Source organism: Trichechus manatus, unplaced genomic scaffold, assembly GCF_000243295.1.
Source record: "Trichechus manatus latirostris isolate Lorelei unplaced genomic scaffold, TriManLat1.0 scaffold00340, whole genome shotgun sequence".
In the NCBI taxonomy this organism is placed as follows: domain Eukaryota; kingdom Metazoa; phylum Chordata; class Mammalia; order Sirenia; family Trichechidae; genus Trichechus; species Trichechus manatus.
In genome coordinates, this window is record NW_004444276.1 from 526,570 (window position 1) to 550,458 (window position 23,889).

The 23,889-nt window shown below is 39.4% G+C and overlaps 1 protein-coding gene across 1 annotated transcript in view; it reads right to left on the minus strand.

Annotated features, from left to right (window-relative positions):
• Window positions 1-23,889, minus strand: part of F8 (coagulation factor VIII) — a 134,027-nt gene that overhangs the window by 84,544 nt on the left and 25,594 nt on the right. Inside the window, exons 4-9 of the mRNA XM_004390882.3 lie at window positions 21,383-21,595; window positions 16,130-16,198; window positions 15,214-15,330; window positions 12,962-13,183; window positions 8,466-8,727; window positions 8,013-8,184 (exon numbers count right to left, since the gene is read on the minus strand). Of these exons, the coding sequence (XP_004390939.1) occupies window positions 8,013-8,184; window positions 8,466-8,727; window positions 12,962-13,183; window positions 15,214-15,330; window positions 16,130-16,198; window positions 21,383-21,595 (1,055 nt within the window). The remainder of the gene's footprint in view (window positions 1-8,012; window positions 8,185-8,465; window positions 8,728-12,961; window positions 13,184-15,213; window positions 15,331-16,129; window positions 16,199-21,382; window positions 21,596-23,889) is intronic.

Genomic DNA, 23,889 nt, shown 5'->3' on the forward strand with positions numbered 1-23,889 from the left:
ATCACAAGACAGAATTTTGCAAGACCAACAACTTCTTCATTGCAAATACCTTGTTTCAACAATATAAACGGCGGTGGTGCAGTGGTTAAGAGTTCGGCTGCTAACCAAAAGGTCAGCAATTCGAATCCACCAGCAGCTCCTCGGAAACCCTATGGGGTAGTTCTACTCTGTCCTATAGGGTCACTATGAGTCAGAATCGACTCGACGGCAACAGGTTTGGTTTTGGTATACACGTGGACCTAGCCAGATGGCATATACAGGAATCAAATCAACTACATCTGTGGAAACAGACAATGGAAAGCTCAATATCATCAGCAAGAACAAGGCCAGGGATGACTGCAGAACAGATCATCAATTGCTTGCTTGCAAGTTCAAATTGAAGCCGAAGAAAATTAGAATAAGACCACGAGAGCCAAAACATGATCTTGAGTATATCCCATCTGAATTTGGAGACCATCTCAAGAATAGATTTGAGGCATTGAACACTAATGACCAAAGATCAGACGAGTTGTAGGATGACATCAGGGACATTATACATGAAGAAAGCAAAAGGTCCTTAAAAAGACAGGAAAGAAAGAAAAGACCAAAATGGATGTTAGAAGACACTCTGAAACTTGCTCTTGAACGTAGAGTAGACAAAGTGAAAGGAAGAAATGATGAAGTTAAAAAAAAAAAAGAAAAGCAAAACAAAACAAAAAATAATGATGAAGTAAAAGAGCAGAAGATTTTAAAGGGTGGCTTGAGAAGACTAAGTAAAGTATTATAATGACATGTGCAAAGACCCGGAGTTAGAAAACCAAAAAGGAATAACACACTCAGCATTTCTCAAGCTGAAAGAACTGAAGGAAAAAGTCAAGCCTCAAGCTGCAATATTGAAGGATTCTACAGGGAAAAATACTTAAAAGACGCAGGAAGCATCAAAAGAAGATGGGAGGAATGCACAGAGTCACTGTACCAAAAAACACTGGTTGACATTCAACCATTTCCAGAAATAGCACATGATCAAGAACTGATGGTACTGAAGGAAGAAGTCCAAGCTGCACTGAAGGGAAAAGTGAAAAACAATGCTCTAGGAATTGACGGAATACCCACTGAGATATTTCAACCAATGGATGCAGCGCTGGAGGTGCTCACTCTTCTATGTCAGGAAATTTGGAAGACAGCCTCCTACACAAACGAATGGAAGAGATACATATTTGTACCCATTCCAAAGAAAGCTGATTCAACAGAAAGCAGAAATTATCGAACAACATCATTAATATCACGTGCAAGTAAAATTTTGCTGAAGATCATTCAAAAGCGGCTGCAGCAGTCTATCGACAGCGAACTGCCAGAAATTCAAGCCAGATACAGCAGAGGACGTGGAACCAGGGATATCACTGCTGATGTCAGATGGATCCTGGCTGAAAGCAGAGAATACCAGAAAGATGTTTACCTGTGTTTTATTGACTATGCAAAGGCATTTGACTGTGTGGATCATGACAAATTATGGATAACATTGTGAAGAATAGGAATTCCAGAAAACTTAATTTTGCTCATGCGGAACCTGTACATAGACCAAGAGGCAGCCATTCTAACAGAATAAAGGGATACTGCGTGGTTTAAAATCGGAAAGTTGTAAGTCAGGGTTGTATTTTCACCATACTTATTGAATCTGTATGCTGACCAAATAATCCGAGAAGCTGGACTATATGAAGAAGAATGGGGCATCAGGATTGCAGGAAGACTCATTAACAACCTGCAATATGCAGATGACAGAACCTTGCTTGCTGAAAGTGAAGAAGACTTGAAGCACTTACTGATGAAGATCGAAGACCACAGCCTTCAGTATGGATTACACCTCAACATAAAGAAAACAAAAATCTTCATAACTGGACCAATAAGTAACATCATGATAAATAGAGAAAAGATTGAAGTTGTCAAGGATTTTATTTTACTTGGATCCACAATCAACACCCATGGGAGAAGCAGTAAGGAAATCCAACGACGTGTTGCATTGGGCAAATCTGCTGCAAAAGACCTCTTTAAAGTGTTTAAAAGCAAAGATGCCACTTTGAGGACTAAGGTGTGCCTGACCCAAGCCATGATATTTACAATCGCCTCATATGCATCTGAAAGCTGGACAATGAATAAGGGAGACCAAAGAAGAAATGCTGCCTTTGAATTATGGTGTTGGTGAAGAATATTGAATATACCATGGACTGCCAGAAGAATGAACAAATCTGTCTTGGAAGAAGTACAGCCAGAATGCTCCTTAGGAGCAAGGATGATGAGACTTAGCCTCCCATACTTTGGACATGTTATCAGGAGGGGACCAGTCCCTGAAGAAGAACATCATACTTGGCTAAGTAGAGAGTCAGAGAAAAAGAGGAAGATCCTCAATGAGATGGACTGACACAGTGGCTGCAACAATGGGCTCAAGCATAGCAATGATTGTTAGGATGCTGCAGGACCAGACAGGGTTTTGTTCTGTTGTACACAGGGTCACTGTGAGTCGGAACCGACTGGACGGCATCTAACAACAACAAAGGTACGCACCAGCTTACTTGTGCTTACTAATTTGTGGTGCACAATTTCACCTGTTTTTCACCACATCAAAGATGTGATGAAACCCATTGAAATCGTTCACGACAGATTATTAAGTGAACACAATTATGCCCGTGTGTACTTGCTTACTGTAAACCTGTGCATACCTTGCTCACTGGTTAATCTGCCTCTGGCTCCAGTCTAATACCAACACGTCTCCTTGTTTACTAGTTACCATTATTGTCAATAAGATTATAGCATCTTCCATTTAGAAAACAACCCCCCGGATCTTAAATCCTCTTCCAGGTATCATCCCATTTCTCTGCTTCTTTTTATAGTCACATTCAAGTTGTCTACACTCTGTTTCAACTTACTCTAGAAAAATCCAGAAATAGACACAAGTGCATATAAAAATTAATACGTGATAAAAGTGATATCTCAAATCCCTGGGACAAAGATGGATGTTTTTAGTAAATGGTGCTAAGACAACTGGTTAGTCATTTGGAAAAAAGATATAATAGGACTGATAACTCATACCATATGCAAGAATAAACTCTAAATGGACCAATGATCTAAATATACAAAAAAGGAACCCATACAGGTTCTAGAATTATCTCAACAATGACTAATAGTTTTCAGTGTAAAAGTCTTGCACTGTTTTGTTATATTCCAAAGTATTGTATTATTTTTAATGTTATTGTGAATGAAATTATTTTCTATTTTTAATATAATTTTATTTTGTCGTTGCTGAGAATATACACAGCAAAACATACAGCAATTCAACAGTTTCTACACGTACAATTCAGTGACAGTGATTACATTCTTCGAGCTGTGCAACCATTCTCACTCTCCTTTTCTGAGTTGTTCCCCCCTTGTTAACATAAATTCACTGCCCCTAAAGGTTCCTAGCTAATCTTTCGAGTTGCTATGGTCACTTTGATCCCATATAGATAGTTCTTAAAAGAGCATAATGCTCAAGGTAGACTTTTTTTACTAGTTAAACTATTGTTTGGTTTTAAGAAGATTTCAGGGGCTATTTTTGGTTTAACGTTGAAAGATTATCTCAAGGCAATAGTTTCAGGGGTTCATCCAACCTTCATGGCTCCAGGAAGTCTGGAGTCCATGAGAATTTTAAATTCTGTCCTGCACTTCCCCTCTTTTGATCAGGATTCTTCTATGGAATCTTTGATCAAAATGTTCAGTAATGGTAGCCGGGCACCATCCAGTTCTTCTGGCTTCACGGAAAAGGAGGCAGTTGTTCATGGAGGCAGTTAGTCACACATTCCATATCCTCCTCCTATTCCTAACTCTCCTTATTCCTCGGTTGTTCCAGGCAAATAGAGACTGATGGTTGTGCCTTGGGTGGCTGTTTGCAAGCTTTTAAGACCTCAGGCACTGTGCAATGAACTAGGAGGTAGAACAGAAGCACTAAACACATTATTAGGCCAATTAACTGGGATGTCCCATGAAACCATAACCCTTAACTTCCAAACCAAGAAACCAAATCCCATGAGGTGTTTGGTTGTACATAAGCAGCCTCAGTAACTACTCTTTTTATTTATTTACTTTTTGTCATTATTGTAAATAATAACAAAACTTTGGAAAATTCAGCTTTCGACAGTTCACCTTTTACAGGTGTACAGCTTATCGACAGCAATTACAATAATCGGCTGTGTAACCCCACCCTTAATCAATACGATATTTCCATCACCATTAACCCCTCCCTCCCATTTCCCTTTCCCTCCCATATATCAGGACTTCATTTCTCTTTGTGACTGAGTAGTATTCCATTGTATGTATGTATCACATTTGTTTATCCATTCATCTGTTGATGGGCATTTAGGTTATTTCCACCTTTTGGCTATTGTGAATAGTGCTGCAATGAACATTGGCGTACACATCTCTTTCTGACTCTCCACTTCCAAGTGTTTTGCATATATACTTAGGAGTGGAATTGCTGGGTCATATGTTTATTCTATTTTTAATTTTTTGAGGAGCCGCCACACTGTTTTCTACAAGAGCTGTACCATTTTGCATTCCCACCAGCAATAGGTAACTGTTCCAATTTCCCCACACCCTGCCAACATTTGTTATTTTCTGATTTTATTTTTTCAATCTTAGTCATCCTAGTGGCAGTAAAACGGTATCACATTGTGGTTTTTGATTTGCATCTCTCTGATGACTAATGGGAGCCCTGGTGGCACAGTGGTTAAGAGCTCAGCTGCTAACCAAAAAGGCGGCAGTTTGAATCCATTAGTCGCTCCTTGGAAACCCCATGGGCAGTTCTACTTTGTCCTACAGGGTCACTATGAGTCGGAATCGACTCGGTGGCAATACGTTTGGTTTTTTGGTTTGGATGGCTAATGACACTGAGCATCTTTTCATGTGTTTGGTGGCTATTTGAACGTCCTCTTTGCTGAAATGTCTATTCAAGTCCTCTGCTGATTTTATGATCGGGTTATTTGTCTTTTTGTTGTTAAGTTGTCAAAGTTTTATATATGTTTTGGTTATTAGATTCTTGTTAGATATATGGCTTCTGAAGATATTGTCCCAGGCAGTAGCTTGTCTTTTCAATTTTTTGGTAAAGCCTTTTGGTGAACAAAAGTTTTTAATTTTTATGAGGTCCCATTTATTTATTTTGTCCTTTGTTGTTTGTGCTTTTGTTATTATATTAGATAATCCATTGTTGAAATCTAGGCCTAACAGTGTTGCCCCTGCTTTTTCTTCTAAGAATTTTATGGTTTTAATTTGCACATTTGTGTTCTTAATCCATGAAATTATTTTCTTAACTTTGTTTTGGATTGTTCATTGCTACTATATAGAAATACAATTTATTTTTGTATACTGACCTTGTATCCTGCAACCTTGGTGAACTTGTTTATTAGTTCTAATAGTTTTTTTAGTACATTCCTTAGGATTTTCTACATACAAGATTTTATCATCTGCAAATAAAGACAGTATTATTTCTTCCTTTCTAATTCAGATGTTTCTAATTTTTTTTTTTTTTTGGTCTTAATGCACTTGCGTCTAGTACAATGTTGAATAGAAGCTGTAAAAGTGGACTTCCTTATCTTGTTCCCAACCTTAGGGGAAAAGCGTACAGCCTTTCACCATTACGTATGATTTCAGCTGTAGATTTTTCTTAGATGCTCTTTATCAGTGTACTGGGTTGAATAGTGCCCCACAAAATTAATGTTCTTCCTGGAACTCCAGAATGTGACCTTATTTGGAAATAGGGGCATTGCAGATGTAATTAGTTAAAATGAGATCATACTGAAGCAGGGTGGGCGCTTAGTGCAATATGTCCTTATAAGGAGAGCAGAAGAAACATAAGAGAAAGAGACATAGCGAGAATGTCATACGACAATAGAGGCAGAGATGGGAGTGATAGGTCTACAAGCCAAGGAATGCCAAGGATTGTCAGTAACACCAGAAGTTAGGAGAAAGGCCTGGAACAGATTCCCTTCTGGCGCCTTCAAAGAGAGCAAGACCCTGCCAACACTTCAATTTCAGACTTCTAGCCTCCAGAACTAAGAGAGAATAAATTTCTATTGTTTTAAGCCATACCATTTATGGTAATTTGTTACGGCAGCCCTAGGAAACTAATGCAATCAGGTTGAAGACGTTGCCTTCTACCGTTAGTCTGTTGAGAGTTTTCATCATGAATGGGTAGTAGATTTTGTCAAGTCCTTTTTCTCCACCTATTTCATGATCATGTGCTTTTTGTTTTTTTATTCTATTAATACGGTGCACTGCACTGATTTCAGGGGTTAAATCAGTCTTGCATTCTTGGGATAAATCCCATTTGTTCATAGCATACATTCCTTTTAAAATGTTGCTAGATTTGTTTTGCTAATATTTTGTAGAGGATTTATTCATGAAGGATATTAAACTGTAGTTTTCTTTCAGATTTATTGAGACTTGTTTTATGGCCTAATATATGGTCTATTCTGGAGAATGTTCAGTGTGAACTTGAGAAGAATGTGTATTCTATTGTAGTTGGATGGAGTGTTCTATAGATTTCTGTTAGGTCTAGTTGGTTTATAGATGAAATGAGATTGGCCATTTGTTGATAACTGTTGAAGCTGGATGATGGGTTCAAAGCAGTTTATTTTACTATTCTTTCTACTTTGGGGTATGTTTGAAAGTTTCCATAATAAAAAAACAAACAAAAAAAAAACTTAAATTCTTACAGTATTAGAACATACCTAACAATGGCAACAACAAAGGATTTGGCAAAATGTCCAGAGCCACAATTAACTTACATAAATCAATAACTACCCTGCATATTCAGACCTGGCTAATCAGAGCATTGGTTCACGAATAGAATGGGCATGTGACCCCTTTCAGGCTCATAAGAGTTGGGAACAGGAATTTGTTCTAGCTCTTAAAAAAGAGAAGCTCTATTTTCTGCTGGGTTTGAAAATGAGATGTAAGTCTAGAGCTCCACTTGCTTACTTTATGTATGTCATCAGGAAAGACTAATTGCTAGAAAAGGACATCATGTTGGTGAAGTAAAGGGTCAGTATTAATCAGAGAAATGCAAATGAAAACAATAGCATATAAATCATTTGTTCATGAAATTGGAAAAATGTTGTTGACAATGTTGTGGCGTGAGGGGCACACTCATATATACTCTTGGTGGGGGTATAAATTGGTACAGAACTGTTGAAAGGCAACGTGGCAGTATCTAACAGAACTCCACATATAAGAACCAACATCCTTTATGACATTCCTGAGTAGCTGAATTGATGCAACCAAATTCCTCGTGAAAAAAAATAAACCCCTATTTGTTTAAACCATGGTTCACTGAGTATTCTGTTACTTGCAGCTTAAGCATTCTTAATATACTAGATCAGAGGTTGACACAACTTCTCTGGTAAGGGCTGAACAGTAAATACTGCAGGTTTTGCAAGCTATATCTGGTCTCTGTCACATATTCATCTTCTTTTCTTTACAACCATTTAAAATTATAAAAATCTGGAAATGAATAGTGGTGATGGTTGCACAACATGGTAAATATAATTAATGTCACTGGACTGTACATATAAAAAGGTTGAAATGGCAAATGTTTTGTTCTATATATTTCAGCACAATAAAAATATTTTTAAAAAGAAAAAAAAGGTAAAATCCATTCTAAGCCATAGACTGTCCAAAAAACAGTTCACAAGCCAAATTTGGCTCACAGGCCATAGTTTGCTAACTCTTGTAACTATATAATTAATGGGGAAAGTTCTGGAAGGATATATATATATCAAAGCCTAAGCAGTACGTATTTCAGAAGAGTGGCAGGTTTGTTGGGCGCCATTAACTTTTTATTCTATACACTCATATTTAATTTTGTATAATCAGCATTTGTGTAATATTTATAATTTTTAAAAGATCATGCCCACTAGAGACAAGGCTGAATTATGAAGTATTTTAGAAACTCAAAACCCTCCAAACAGTTTCTTCTTCCCCAACCTCATATCTTTACCTCAACTTACCAACAGTGTGTCTCCAACTTCTCCATAAAGTAAAGGTCCCAGGATTCCTGATTCATACTGAATAGCTTCACGAGTCTGAAAGGTTTCATCTGTGTATGCAATAAATCGGACTTTTTTGTACTTCCTACCAATCCTCTGAGTACCATTGTTTAAATATTGATTTTTATAACTTCTGTAGGAGAGAAAAAAAATGAGGGTTTGGGATGGAAAATTCTAGGTAAAGGATGGGTGGCTGAAATTCAACTCCAACAGTTGGTATGATTTAATAAAGGAAAGGAGTGAGTAAAAAATGCACCATCCCTGATGCTTAGCTATATTAGTTTCCAAACATGTTAATGTCCCTGCCATTTGATTCCATATATGTACCTAACCCTAAATATGGCCTAAAAATTTGTTGTTTTGAATAACTGGGAAGAACTCTTTGAGTATGGGAGAGAGTCAAAAGGTGCTTACCTGTCGGTGGAGGGGAGGACTGCAGGAGCATAGTCCCAATCCTCCTCATCAGCAGCAATATAATGGACCCAAGTTTTAGGGTGCTTCTTGGCAACTGAACGAATTTGGATAAAGGGAGAAAAGCTGTCATCATCAAACCTGAGCACGTCCATGTTAGAATCATAAACGTCATTCTCATAATCTTCCTCTTCTTCATAATTTTTCTTCCGTACTTGGGGTTCCTCTGGGCAGCTTTCTACTTTGACATAAGCTTCCATGCCATCTGCATTCAGACAAACCAAACAATGTCAGATTCCTACGAGGTTTTCTTGCTTTAACTTCTATGACTTCATTCTCTCTTGTCAAGACTTCTGGCCTTCTCTTAAGTGCCCCCCTCCACTTCACACCAATACCCCTTCTTGCCACTCTCCTACATGGATCATTTCCCCCATATCTGCTACTTGTTCGTTTCTTTCTGTCTGGTCTTTGCACTCACCATTTCCCTTCTGCTGTGGCATACTCTGCCTGATTCTCCTCTAATATATATGTTACTGCTTTTTCAAAACTCACTCATTTGCTGTTGTAATACATATAAATATTTCCTTTCTGGAACTGCCTCTGAGTCTATCACTCCCCACACCCAAATTATGAACAAGGAGACTTGAGGAATGTATACTTACAGCATGTGGAAACCTAGGTCAGACCAAGGTAACCCAACTCCCCATCCCCATGGTGACCCAATGATTTCTAGACTTGTTGTTAGGTGCCATGGAGTCAATTCCAACTCATAGCAACCCTATGTACAACAGAACAAAACAGTGTCTAGTCCTCCACCATCCTCATAATCATTGCTATATTTGAGCCCATTGTTGATGCCACTGTGTCAATCCATCTCATTGAGGGTCTTCCTTTTTTTGCTGACCCTCTACCAAGCATGATGTCCTTCTCCAGGGACTGATAACATGTCCAAAGAATGAGAGACGAAGTCTCGCCATCCTTGCTTCTAAGGAGCATTCTGGTTGTACTTCTTCCAAGACAGACCTGTGCGTTCTTTTGGCAGTCCACGGTATATTCAATATTCTTCACCAACATCACAATTCAAAGGCATCCATTCTTCTTCGGTCTTCCTTATTCGCTGTCCAGCTTTTGCATGTATATGAAGCAATTGAAAATACTATGGCTTGGGTCAGGCACACCTTAGTCCTCAAAGTAACAGCTTTGCTTTTTAATTTAACACTTCAAAGAGGTCTTTCGCAGCAGATTTTCCCAATGCAATGCGTCTTTTGATTTCTTGACTGCTGCTTCCATGGGTATTGATTGTGGATCCAAGTAAAACGAAATCCTTGACAACTTCAATCTTTTCTCTGTTTATCATTATGTTGCTTATTGGTCCAGTTATGAAGATTTTTGTTTTCTTTATGTTGAGGTGTAATCCATACTGAAGGCTGTGGTCTTTGATCTTCATCAGTAAGTGCTTCAAGTCCTCTTCACTTTCAGCAAGCAAGGTTGTGTCATCTCCATAACACAGGTTGTTAAGGAGTCTTCCTCCAATCCTGATGTCCTGTTATTTTTCATATAGTCTAGTTTCTTGGATTATTGGCTCAGCATACAGATTGAATAAGTATAGGGAAAAGATACAAGTCTGACACACATCCTTCCTGACTTTAAACCATGCAGTATCCCCTTGTTCTGTTCGAACGGCTGCCTCTTGGTCTATGTACAGTTTCCTCACGAGCACAACTAAGTGTTCTGGAATTCCCATTCTCAATGTTATCCATAATTTGTTATGATCCATACAGTCAAATGCCTTTGCATGGTCAATAAAATAGGGTAAGCATCTTTCTGGTATTCTCTGCTTTCAGCCAAGATCCATCTGACATCAGTAATGATATCCCTGGTCCCATGTCCTCTTCTGAATCTGGCCTGAATTTCTGAAAGTTCCCTTTCGACATACTGCTGCAGCCACTTTGAATGATCTTCAGCAAAATTTTCCTCGTGTGTGATATTAATGATACTGTTCAATAATTTCTGCATTTGGTTGGATCACCTTTCTTGGGAATAGGCATAAATATGGACCTCTTCCAGTTAGTTGGCCAGGTAGCTGTCTTCCAAATTTCTTGGCATAGACGAGTGAGCACCTCCAGAGCTGCATCCATTTGTTGAAACATCTCAGTTGGTATTCTGTCGATTCCTGGAGCTTTGTTTTTCACCAAGGCCTTCAGGGCAGCTTGGACTTCTTTCATCAATACCATCGGTTCTTGATCATATGCTACCTCTTGAAATGGTTGAATGTTGACTAATTCTTTTTGGTACAGTGAGTCTGTGTATTCCTTCCATCTTCTTTTGATACTTCCTGTCATTCAGTATTTTCCTCATAGAATCCTTCAATATTGCAACTTGAGGCTTGAATTTTTTCTTCAGTTCTTTCAGCTTGAGAAATGCCAAGCATGTTCTTTCCTTTTGGTTTTCTAACTTCAGGTTTTGCATATTTCATTATAATACTTTACTTTGTCTTTTTGTACCACCCTTTCAAATCTTATGTTCAGCTCTTTTACTTCATCTACACTTACTCCATTGAATTATAACACAAATCATTGATTTAATAACAGCTATCAGGAAAAAATGTTAGTGTAGATATAAATTTTAAGACACAGTCCATAGTCATAAAAACACAAAAAAGTACAACTTAAAATCAAGGAAATCTATTACATATTTTTAGAGCATGTCTGCCTGTGATAAGTTGCATTTAACAAGATCAGTGTCATCTTCACCCTTTCTAAAATGTGGATAATAGTATTCCCTGCCTTATCCATTAACTACAGGACTATTTTGAAGATCAAATACTCCTAAGAAGGGAGGCTTCTTTACTGGATGATTGGGGATAGGGCAAATTTCAGGAGCAGCAAACAACTATAATTCAGTCTAGATCTAAACATGAAGGGCTTTGCCCAAGGTCCAAGAAGACAAAAGCAGTTTACTGAAATGAGGATTAAAGTTAGTGGGAGAGAAACTGTCAAAAGAATAAAACAAGAAAAAAAAAAAACTTCTCTTGAATAGAGTTAGGCTCAAACTAGATTATGACTGATCTGCATTCAAGTAAATGACCTATTCTATGCCTACAGGATCATGTTTGTACCTACCCCTTCAATTTTATCCATTTTCTGTTACTTATCCCATAGGACACTCTGTCCCCTTAACGTCTTGTCAAAACTCTCATAAATAGTATGTGGCAGATGGGAAAACTAAAAAACCAAACGAAACTCATTGCCATTGAGTTGATTCTGACTCACAGTGACCCTGTAAAGATAGAATTGCCCCGTAGGGTTTCCAAGGCTGTAAATCATTATGGAAACAGACTGCCACATCGTCCTCCCACAGAGTGACTGGTGAGTTCAAACCGCTGACCTTTCGGTTAGCAGCCACGCGCTTTAACCACTACTCCACCAGGGAAAAAGAGGTCCCTGATCTTAATCACTACAGAGGACTATAAATAAATTCACTCACAGAATATAAAGGGAAAATGATTGAGGACAAGAACAAATCTCTTTTCCAAGGGAAACAAGGTAGCCGAGAACGTTAATATGAGGGCAATAGGAACAAATGAGCGGTGTTAAACATGAAAGACTAGATCTCCCCAACATTTTTCTCCAACAGCCCTCAACAACCACAATAGAAGAGTGAAGAAAGGGGGTTGTTAAACTGGTCTAAGATTAAGCGTTAGCGTAAGTATGTAAGAAGGGAAGTGGGGGTAAAATGATCATGCAGTCTAATTTTTCACAGCCTATAGCTATAAATGAGGTCACATTAACAGTAATTTGAAACTGTAGCTACCATTGTCCCAACGTTCTTACACAGGACTTTCAATCCTTTGCAAAATCCCTATTGAGTAGTCCTTGAAAACCTCATGTGGTGCCTTATGTCTGCTCACCAATTTCCACTTCCATGTTGCTTCTCCCACCATCCCGTGTCTCCTTACAGGCCCTGACAGCAGCTGTGCAGTGTCTAAAGTTGAGCACTGTGATACCCTCTAGTATTTGCTACTATTTACTGCTCTGGGCATCACTACCGATACCCTGGAGCCCTTATGGCTGGAACCTAGGCAGTGTTGTTGTTTGTTTTCATTTCCTTAAATTTCTCATAGAATATCTCTTCAGCTACTACCTACACTTCTATAGTACTGAAGTCTAATTAAGGGGATGAGGCTGGCAAACCAATGACACGCTGTCTTCCTCGTTTTTCCCACCTTACCCATCCCAAAGCCACTTCCCCTTCCTCTATCACAAGCATTTCACAACAAGTTCACCAGCTATCACTAATACTCAGCCCTTCAATACTCAAGACACAATCTTGACTCTGGAAACTAGAAACCAGGGGATCTTAGTTGAGGTCTGGAATAATGCTAACTCTATAACGCCACTCCAGGCAACACACTATATTCTTGAACACTATCCAGTAAATCCCATTAAAAGTAGAGCTGGATATTTATAATACCCATTTTTAAGATCCACAGATATTACCATGTTGGTGGGAAGGAATATGACAAAACAGTAGGAACCGGCCAAGGTCCATCAGGAGTGTCTGAGCAGTAAGGAAAGTTATTGGTGAGATCTCCAAGAAGGCCTGGCGATGGTTCCTCACAAGAAATGTATGACCTTCGAGGAAGACGGAGTGCACTTCGGGGGTGGTGCCCATTCCAATCACATGCCAATAGACTGACTTCCTGTGACATCCAGTCAGACCTGTAAATTAGGAATAGGACAGCCACGGTTAAGAAGTAGAGAATTTGAAATAGAAAACACTTGCTAGTGCAAGATGGCCCTTACAAATTTTAATGTTAGATTTACTTAGAAACAAACTTTCCAAAGACGCTGGCCCTGTTCATATATGCAGCTGTTGACCGTTTATGTTGATAACTCTCCTGTTTCAGACCTCTCCTTCAACTCCAGACTCATACAATCACCATCTCAACATCTTCACTGAAACAGCTCCCCACACGTCCCAAACCAAATTCGTGATGTTCACCACCTCACCCTCTTTCAGAGTTCCTTATCTCAGTGAATGGCACCATCCTGTATTTAAGTACGCAAGCAAGAGTTCTCCCACCTCCCGTATCCAATCCAACACCACTCATGGCAATATAATTAATAGCTAATGTTTACTGAGGACTTCTTTTGTGCCAAGAAGTGTCCAAACATATTTCACAAGTTTAATTCATTTACTCCTCGTAATAACTCTATGAACATAGAGACTATTATTATCATCCCTTTCTTATAGGAGAGGAAACCGATGCCAGAGAGGTAAATGAATTCGCTCAGGATTTGAACCCAAGCAGCCATATGTTTAGACCCCACACTGGTAACCAGCCACAGCAGCCTTCTGTTCTGGCTCCTAAAACGTTTTCACTATCTTGACTACTACTGCCACCCTCAGGGAAGCCTTCTTCGATTCTCTAGTCTACGTCAGGCTCCTTTATTTCCTGTTCTCATAGAACGATGTAATTTGCTTTCAGAGGAGTACCTAATTTTCAGTTTGTAAGTTTTCATTTATTATTATGAGTTTTTATTACTATCTGTCTCTCCATTATACTATAAGCTCTGTGAGAGCAGGTACTTGCGTGTTTTTAAATAAATTTCTCATTTCTTTTCTAATTCTAAAATTTATGCATACTCGTTATAGAATTACTGGAAAATATGGAAAAGAATTAAGAAGAAAGTCTCTCTCTCCTAATCCTTCATTGGAGCCCTGGCGGCACGGTGGTTAAGAGCTCGGCTGTTACCAAAAGGTTGGCAGTTTAAATCCATCAGCTGCTCCTTGGAAACTCTCTGGGGCAGTTCTACTCTGTCCTGTAGGGTCGCTATGGGTCAGAATCGAGTCGACGGCACACAGCAACGACAATCCTTCATTATTCCCTTGGGTTTCTAGATCTCTCATATTTAGTGCCTTCTGAGGCCTGCTGTTTCTAAAAATATCTTTATTCTTCCCCAAAGCAGAGTCACAGTTTGGCTATGAATTGTAGGTGGAACTTTTACTGTATTGCTCCATTATATTGCAGTCTAATTCTCATTCCTTTTTATGAGACCTGTTTCTCCCAGGGGAAGCTTTAAATATCTTGTCTTTATTCTTTGTTCTCCGAAATTTCACTATGATAACTTTCTTTGGGGGAGTCTGTTTTATTCAGCCTGCTGGGCACTTTGAATATGAAGACTCATATCTTTGCACTCTTAACATTTTCTTCTTACTTTTTATGATTCTTTATTTTGTATCTGTTTTAAAATATATTCTCAATTTCTTTTACTTTCTGGGAGATTTTCTCTATTCTATCTTACTATGTTCTATTGAGTTTTTATTTTTGACAATCATATTTCTAATGTTGTTCTATTGTTTCTTTTTCATATAGTCTTGTTATTGGCTTAGAGATGCAGCATCCTCTTGAATGTTAATTAAAAACAAATTAGAATTTTTGATAAGTTCTCTTGTGTTCTAAGCATTCTCTCTTTCTTTTGGTATTATTATTTTCTTTCTTTATCTTTTCAAATTTCTTTCATGTTTCAGATTTTCCTTAAATGTCTGGTCATATTTAGACAAAAGGAAAGATCAGTCGGATTGTGAGCTCTGTGCACATTTTCAGGTGATTGGAGGAGGAATCAGCCACTATTCTTTAAGACTCCCAAGAGGCCAGAATTCAGTGGCTTTACTCTGGCATGCCTGAAAAGAGCTCTGGCGTTGATTTCAGAAGACACTGAAGAGTCTTGAGCAAGTGTGTACATACCTGGCAGAGACCTATTTACATAGCCATTAACTGTGTACATTTTAGGCCAGGGCAGAGTAGATGCAGAATCCACACCCTGTGCCGAGGATTCACCTGCTTCTGAGTGCCAGCTTTTCCCTGATGAGAGAGGAGGCAAAGATAGTGCCAGATAAGTGTCTGTCTGCTGACTGGCCCTCCCTCTTCCCTTCTCTTCCTCCTGTGGGGTGCAGACTGCTTACACCTTAAGAATTTGTTTTCATATTCGCGAGGCCAACTCTTCAGACAAAGATTAGACTGGACTATGGGACATAAAATGATACTCATGAAGAGTATGCTTCTTAGTTCAAATAGACACCCGAGACTAAATGGGCAGCTTCTGTCCAGAGGCGAGACGAGAAGGCAGAGAGGGTCAGGAGCTGGTTGAATGGACACGGGAAATCCGGGGTGGAAAGGAGGAGTGTGCTGTCACAGTATAGGGGGGCAACTAGGGTCACGTAACAATGTGTGTGTAAATTTTTATATGCAAGACTAACTTGAAAGGTAAACTTTCACTTATACTACAACAAACTGAGGCACGAATAGGTTAAGTAACTTGTCAAATGCCACACACTTAGTAAGAGATAAAGAGAAGAGAAGCTATTCAGAAAGTAGAGTCAAAAGGCTTTACTGATGAATTTAAAGAGGGGGATGAGAGCAGCCTGTTACCCAACCCTCCTGTCTTCTTATCTCATAGCTGCCAGTGGAACTGAGGCTCCATTTTTTTTTCTTGGAATTCATTTTCATCCCCATCTCCTTCACTCCTGAACAGTAAAGTAGCTTATGATCTTTCTATAATCACCGCCTCCAGACAATAACATCCCACAATTTCCAGTACTGGATTAAGTTAATATATCTGATTTTTTTCAGAAGCCCAAAATTCAAACTAAAGTTCACTAACCTTCATCAAATACAGCAAAAAGTAGTACAAATTCCTGCAAAGTCTGTGTCCCTTCTTTGGCCAGACTCCCTGGAAAAGAAGTGATTTATCTTTTATATAAAAGCTCATTATAGGAAATGGCCACTATCTGGAATAAAAGACCATTTCCTTGTTTCAAATTTGTTGCAGACCAATACATTTGTAAAATACAATAAAAGTAAATTACTAAAAATATGAAATTAACAAGACATAAAAAATTATTGTTGTTATTGTTAGGTGACTTCGATTTAGTTCCAACTCATAGCGACCCTATGTACAACAGAACAAAACACTGCCCAGTCCTGCACCATCCTCACCATCGTTGTTATGCTTGAGCCCATAGTTGCAGCCACTGTGTCAATCCATCTCTTTGAGGGTCTTCCTCTTTTCTGCTGACCCTGTACTTTACCAAGCATGATGTCCTTCTCCAGGGACTGGTCCCTCCTGATAACATGTCTGAAGTATGTGAGCCAAAATCTTGTCATCCTTGCTTCCAAAAAGCACTCTGGCTGTACTTCTTTCAAGACAAAATTATTCGTTCTTCTGGCAGTCCATAGTATATTCAAGATTCTTCTCCAACACCATAATTCAAAGGCATCCATTCTTCTTCCGTCTTCCTTATTCACTGTCCAGCTTTCGCATGCATATGAGGCAATTGAAAATACCGTGGCTTGGATCAGGCACACCTTAGTCCTCAAAGTGACATCTTTGCTTTTCAAAACTTTAAAGAGGTCTTTTGCAGCAGATTTGCCCAATGCAATGCATCTTTTGATTTCTTGACTGCTGCTTCCATGGATGTTGATTGTGGATCCAAGTAAAATGAAATCCTTCACAACTTCCATCTTTTCTCCGTTTATCATGATGTTGCTTATTGGACCAGTTGTGAGGATTTTTGTTTTCTTTATGTTGAGGTGTAATCCATACTGAAGGCTGTGGTCTTTGATCTTCATCAGTAAGTGCTTCAAGTCCTCTTCACTTTCTGCAAGCAACGTTGTGTCAGTTGCATATCCCTGGTTGTTAATGAGTCTTCCTCCAATCCTGATGCCCCGTTCTTCTTCATATAGTCCAGCTTCTCAGATTATTTGCTCAGCATACAGATCGAATAAGTATGGTGAAAGGATACAACTCTGATGCACACTTTTCTTGACTTTAAACCACTCGGTATCCCCTTGTTCTGTTTGAACGACTGCTCTTGGTCTAAATACAGGTTCCTCATGAGCACAATTAAGTGTACTGGAATTCCCATTCTTCCCAATGATATCGATAATTTGTTACGATCCACACAGTCGAATGTCTTTGCATGGTCAATAAAACACAGGTAAACATCTTTCTGGTAGTCTCTGCTTTCAGCCAAGAGCCATCTGACATCGGCAATGGTATTCTTCATTCTATGTCCTCTTCTGAATCTGGCTTGAATTTCTGGCAGTCCCCTGTCGATGTACTGCTGCCACTGTTTTTGAATGATCTTCAGCAAAATCTTACTTGCGTGTGATATTAATGATACCGTTTGATAATATGTATAGTCTCCGTTTATGTTGTTGAAAAAAGATATTTGCAATGAAGAAGTTGTGGATCTTGCAAAATTCTATCATGCGATCTCCAGCATTGTTTCTATCACCAAGGCCATGTTTTCCAACTGCCGATCCTTCTTTGTTTCCAACTTTTGCATTCCAATTACCAGTAATTATCAGTGCATCTTGATTGCATGTTTGATCAATTTCAGACTGAAGAAGTTGGTAAAAATCTTCAGTTTCCTCATCTTTGATATTAATAGTTGGTGTGTCAATTTGAATAATAGTCATATTAACTGGTCTTCCTTGATAGATCTTGAAATGTTCTTTTTGACGATAAATGCAACGCCATTCCTCTTCATGTTGTCATTCCCAGCATAGTAGACCATATGATTGTCCAGTTCAAAAATGGCTAATACCAATTCATTTCAGCTCACTAATGCCTAGGATATTGATGTTTATGCATTCCATTTCATTTTTTGATGACTTCCAATTTTCCTAGATTCATACTTCGTACATTCCGCATTCCAATTATTAATGGATGTTTGCAGCTGTTTCTTCTCATTTTGAGTTATACCACATCAGCAGATGAAGGTTCCGAAAGCTTGATTCCATCCACCTCATTAAGGTTGACTACTCTGAGGAGGCAGCTCCTCCCCAGTTGTATTTTGAATGCCTTCCAACCTGGAGGGCTCATTTTCCAGCACTATATCAGACAATACGATAAGGTGTTTCGCTGGCTAATTTTTTTTCAGAAGTACACTGCCAGGTCCTTCTTCCTAGTCTGTCCTAGTCTAGAAGCTCAGGTGAAACTTGTCCACCCTGTTCTTCTGCAAGTTCAAGCTGAAGCTGAAGAAAATTAGAACAAGTCCATGAGAACCAAAGTATGACCTTGAGTATCTCCCACCTGAATTTAGAGACCACCTCAGAAATAGATTTCATGCATTGAACATTAATGACCAAAGACCAGACGAGTTGTGGAATGACATCAAGGACATCATACATGAAGAAAGCAAAAGGTCATTAAGAAGACAGGAAAGAAAGAAAAGACCAAAATGGATGTCAGAAGAGACTCTGAAACTTGTTCTTAAACGTAGAGTAACTGAAGCAAATGGGAGAAATAATGAAGTAAAAGGGCTGAACAGAAGATTTCAAAGGGTGGATTGAGAGGACAAAGTAAAGTATTATAATGAAATGTGCAAAGACCTGGAGTTAGAAAACCAAAAGGGAAGAATACGCTCAGCATTTCTCAAGCTGAAAGAACTGAAGAAAAAAGTCCAGCCTCAAGTTGCAATTTTGAAGGATTCCACGGGGAAAATATTGAATGATGCAGGAAGCATCAAAAGAAAATGGAAGGAATACACAGTCACTGTACCAAAAAGCATTGGTTGACACTCAGCCATTTCAGGAGGTAGCATATGATCAAGAACCATTGGTATTGAAGGAAGAGGTCCAAGCTGCACTGAAGGCATTAGTGAAAAACAAGGCTCCAGGAATTGAAAGAATACCAACTGAGATGTTTGAACAAATGGATGCAGCGCTGGAGGTGCTCACTTGCCTATGCCAAGAAATTTGGAAGACAGCTACTTGGCCGACCCACTGGAAGAGATCCATATTTGTGCCCATTCCAAAGAAAGTTGATCCAGCAGAATGTGGAAATCATGGAACAATATGTTTAATATCACACCAAGTAAAATTTTGCTGAAGATAATTCAAAAACAGTTGCAGTAGTACATCGACAGCGAATTGTCAGAAATTCAAGCTGAATTCAGAAGAGGACGTGGAACGAAGGGTATCATTGCTGATGTCAGATGGATCCTGGCTAAAAGCAGAGAATACCAGAAAGATGTTTAGCTGTGTATTATTGACTACGCAAAGGCATTCGACTGTGTGGATCATAACAACTTATGGGTAACATAGCAAAGAATGGGAATTCCAGAACATTTAATTGTGCTCATGAGGAACCTGAACATAGACCAGGAGGCAGTCATTCAAGCACAGCATGAGGATACTCTGTGGTTTAAAATCAGGAAAGGTATGCATCAGGGTTGTATCCTTTCACCACACTTATTCAATCTATATGCTGAGCAATAATCTGAGAAGCTGGACCATGTGAAGAAGAACACGGCATCAGAACTGAAGGAAGGCTCATTAACAGCCTGCAATATGCAGATGACACAATCTTGCTTGCTGAAGGCGAAGACGACTTGAAGCACTTACTGATAAAAGTCAAAGACTACAGCCTCCAGTATGGATTACACCTCAACATAAAGAAAACAGAACTATCTTCAGAACTGGATCGATAAGCAACATCATGACAAACAGAGAAAAGACTGAAGTTGTCAAGGATTTCATTTTACTTGGATCCACAATCAATGCCCATGGACGTAGCAGTCAAGAAATCAAAAGAGGTATTGCACTGGGCAAATGTGCTGCAAAAGACCTCTTCAAAGAGTTCAAAGGCAAAGTCGTCACCTTGAGAACTAAGGTGCGCCTGCCCCGAGCCATGGTATTTTAGATCGCCTCATATGCATGCAAAAGCTGGACAGTGAATAAGGAAGACCAAAGAAGAATTGATGCCTTTGAATTATAGTGTTGGAGAAGAATATTGCATATGCTATGGACTGCCAGAAGAACGAACAAATCTGTCTTGGAAGTTTAGCCAGAATGCTCCTTGGAAGCGAGGATGGTGAGACTTACTCTCATGTATTTTGGACATGTTATCAGGAGGGACCAGTCCCTAGAGAAGGGTCAGTGAAAAAGAGGAAGACTGTAACGAGATGGGTCGATATAGTGGCTGCAACAAGGGGCTCAAACATAGCAATGATCGTGAGCCTGGCACAGGACCGGGCAGTGTTCCATTCTGCTGTACACAGGGTTGCTATGAGTCGGAACTGACTTCATGACACCCAACAACAACAATGACCAGTAATGTTGAGTGTCTTTTCATGTGCTTATTTGCCATCTGTATATCTTCTTTGGTGAAGTATCTCTTCAAATCTTTTTGTCCATTTAAAGAATTGGGTTGTTTGTTTTCTTATTGTCGAGTTTTGAGAGCATTGTACGTATTTTGTATAAAAGTCCCTTGTCATGTATCTGTTTGGCAAATATCTCCTCCCAGGTGTGGCTTGTCTTTTTACTATCTTATAAATGTCTTTTACAAAGTAAAAGGTATTAATTTTGATGAAGTCCAATTTATATTTTTTTTTCTTTCATGGATTGTGTTTTTGGTCTTCTCAAAATCCTCCTAATTACAGGTCTTGAAGATTTTCTCCTATGCTTTATAAAAGTTTTAAGTTTTAATGGTTTTACATTTATATCTATAATTCATTTTGAGTTAATCTTTGTATAAGAAGGTTTAGGTCAAGGCCCATTTTGTGCATATGGATGTACAATTGTTCCAACACCATTTGTTAAACAGATTGTCCTTCCTCTATTGAATTGCCCCCAGGAGATTTGAAGCAGAAAGTAGCAATGCTTTGAAAAGAGGTGCCTAATTCTGGAACTTGCGTATTCTTGACTTCAGCTTAGAGTGCTTTTTGGCTACATAGGACGGGCATCTGCTCCTCTCAGAGACTGGATTATTCTCCTATCCATGGACATGATGCAAGAGAAAAGAAACCTTATTCAGATGAAAAAATATAAATGTTATCTTTTATGAATAGACCCAGCTGTTTGAACTTGTTGCTTATTTCATCTTAATCCTACTCTTTCTTACACTTACCTTCTCTACATACCAGCAGAGCCCCAATGAGCCCTGAATTCAGGTCTTTCACCAGGTCCACATGAGAAAGATATGAGTAGGTAAGACATGGTGGGTCAGAGGCCATTGGACCATTCTCTTTCAGGACCTGCCAGATGTAGGTATGGCTCTCACCAGGTATGACTTTATCATCTTCTTTCTCTCTTTGGCTGGTCTTATCATCATACTCAGCTCCTAAAGCGAGAAGGATAAAATTGTCCTTTCTATGCCCGTTGTCCACTCGAGGAAACATATAAAGCTTATTTTCAACAATAGATTCTACATAAGTGATGAGAACCAGTTTCTTGCTAAGATCTCCAGATTTTGCTAGCCAATAACACATTGCTTCCATTCTTTTCCTCATTTTACCTAATTCAAGTCAATTCAACTCAATAAACATGTACTGAATATATACTTTGTCCCAAACTCTTTGATAGCCACTGATGAAGGTCAGGGAGGGATAAGATACAGATATTTTTTAAAAATTAACTAGATTCTTCCCTGGAGGGCTAACAGTCTAGTGAGGGACCAGACACATAAAGGGATAGTTATAATACAGCATAGAAACATTCACTCATTTATTCAACAAATATTTACTGAGTACTTATTCTTTACGAAACTCAGCTACAAGCTAGGGATATAAAGATCAACAAAATAGAAGTCTAGTATAACCCTGCAGTCTCTGGGTGGTACAAATGGTTAACATGCTCAGCAGCTAACTGAAAGGTTGTAGTCCACCCAGAGGTGCCTTGCAAGAAAGGCCTGGCAATCTACTTCTGAAAAATCAGCCATTGAAAATCCTATGGAGCACAGCTCTACTCTGACACACATGGGGCCGCCATGAGTTGGAGTCAATTCGATGACAACAGGTCGAAGGAGCCCTGACTCTTTTCAGCGGGGAATAGTATTGAAGATAAAAATCTGGGCACTGTATGTGCTCATTGCTAATGAAATGTCATCGCTTATAAGTACATTTCGGTGAACAGAAGTAGAAAATATTTAAAGACACTGACCATAATACCTATGCTTCTATTGTAACATTCTTCTAGCAACTCCTCATAGCTACATAATGATTCCTGGGATTCCAGACCAGCCCAAGGCATTCAGGGACTATAGCTACACCCCATCTTAGTCTACAACATCTATGCAACTGAGAGAGGGGCATCTCCAACAGAGCAGTGCAGGAGACCCTCCCACTTTTACTATGAACTCTCAGCAGCCAAAGGCCACTCTCAATGTGTGAGTGGGTGGTCCCCACGATAAAGTCAGCCTCTCTGGGGTCTAGGGGTACTCTGCCAGCGGGCACTAGGATTGACGGGCCTCATCCAGAAGCAACAGCAGATTCAGAACACCAGGAGATTCAGAATACCTGACTTGGCGCCCGAGGACGAGTGTGTGGTTCAGGAGTCTGTGTATGACTGTACGTTGGGGTAGCTGCACCTGCATTGCCAGGTGTAAGTCCTGACGGGCCAAGTTTAAGCCCAAGTATTCTGCCCATGCCATAATACCGCCCCAGCATGCCTCTGTGGCCCTGGAAGAAGATGCCTCAAGACCTTTGGTGGCTCCGCATCTGGTATGATGTCCTGTGGTGCGTGGAAACATGAGGTATTGAAGGTTTGATGAATGGCCAACAATGTGTGAAACAGTATAACTGTTTTGAGGAGAAGGAGAGTGAATGGATCAGGGGAAATGTAGCAGTATGATGCTCAAACAGTGCTGCGGGCCCACTTGAGGTAAGGTATTATGAACTTAGGGAGACCATTTAGTGTGGCTGTATGCTTTTCATTTCAGCTATGGCCTGCCACTTGGGAGTTGGTACAATTGGTTGTTGTTGTTGTTAGGTGCCGTCGAGTCGGCTCTGACCTATAGCGACCCTACGTACAACAGAACGAAACACTGCCTGGTCTTGTGCCATCCCCATAATTGTTGCTATGCTTGAGCCCACTGTTACAGCCACTGTGTCAATCCGTCTCACTGAGGGTCTTCCTCTTTTTCTCTGACCCTCTACTTTACCAAGCTTGATGTCCTTCTCCAGGGATTGATCCCTCCTGACAACATGTCCAAAGTATGTGAGATGTAGTCTTGCCATCTTTGCTCGTAAGGAGCATTCTGGTTGTACTTCTTCCAAGACAGATTTGTTCATTCTTTTGGCAGTCCATGGTATATTCAATATTCTTCACCAACACCACAATTCAAAGGTGTCAGTTCTTCTTCGATCTGACTTATTTATTGTCCAGCTTTTGCATACATATGAGGCAATTGAAAACACCATGGCTTGGGTCAGGCGCACCTTAGTCCTTAAAGTGACATCTTTGCTTTTCAACACTTTAAAGAGGTCTTTGGCAGCAGATTTGCCCAATGCAATACGTCGTTTGATTTCTTGACTGCTGCTTCCATGGGCGTTGATTGTGGATCCAAGTAAAATGAAATCCTTGACAACTTCAATCTTTTCTCCATTTATCATGATGTTGATAATTGGTCCAGTTGTG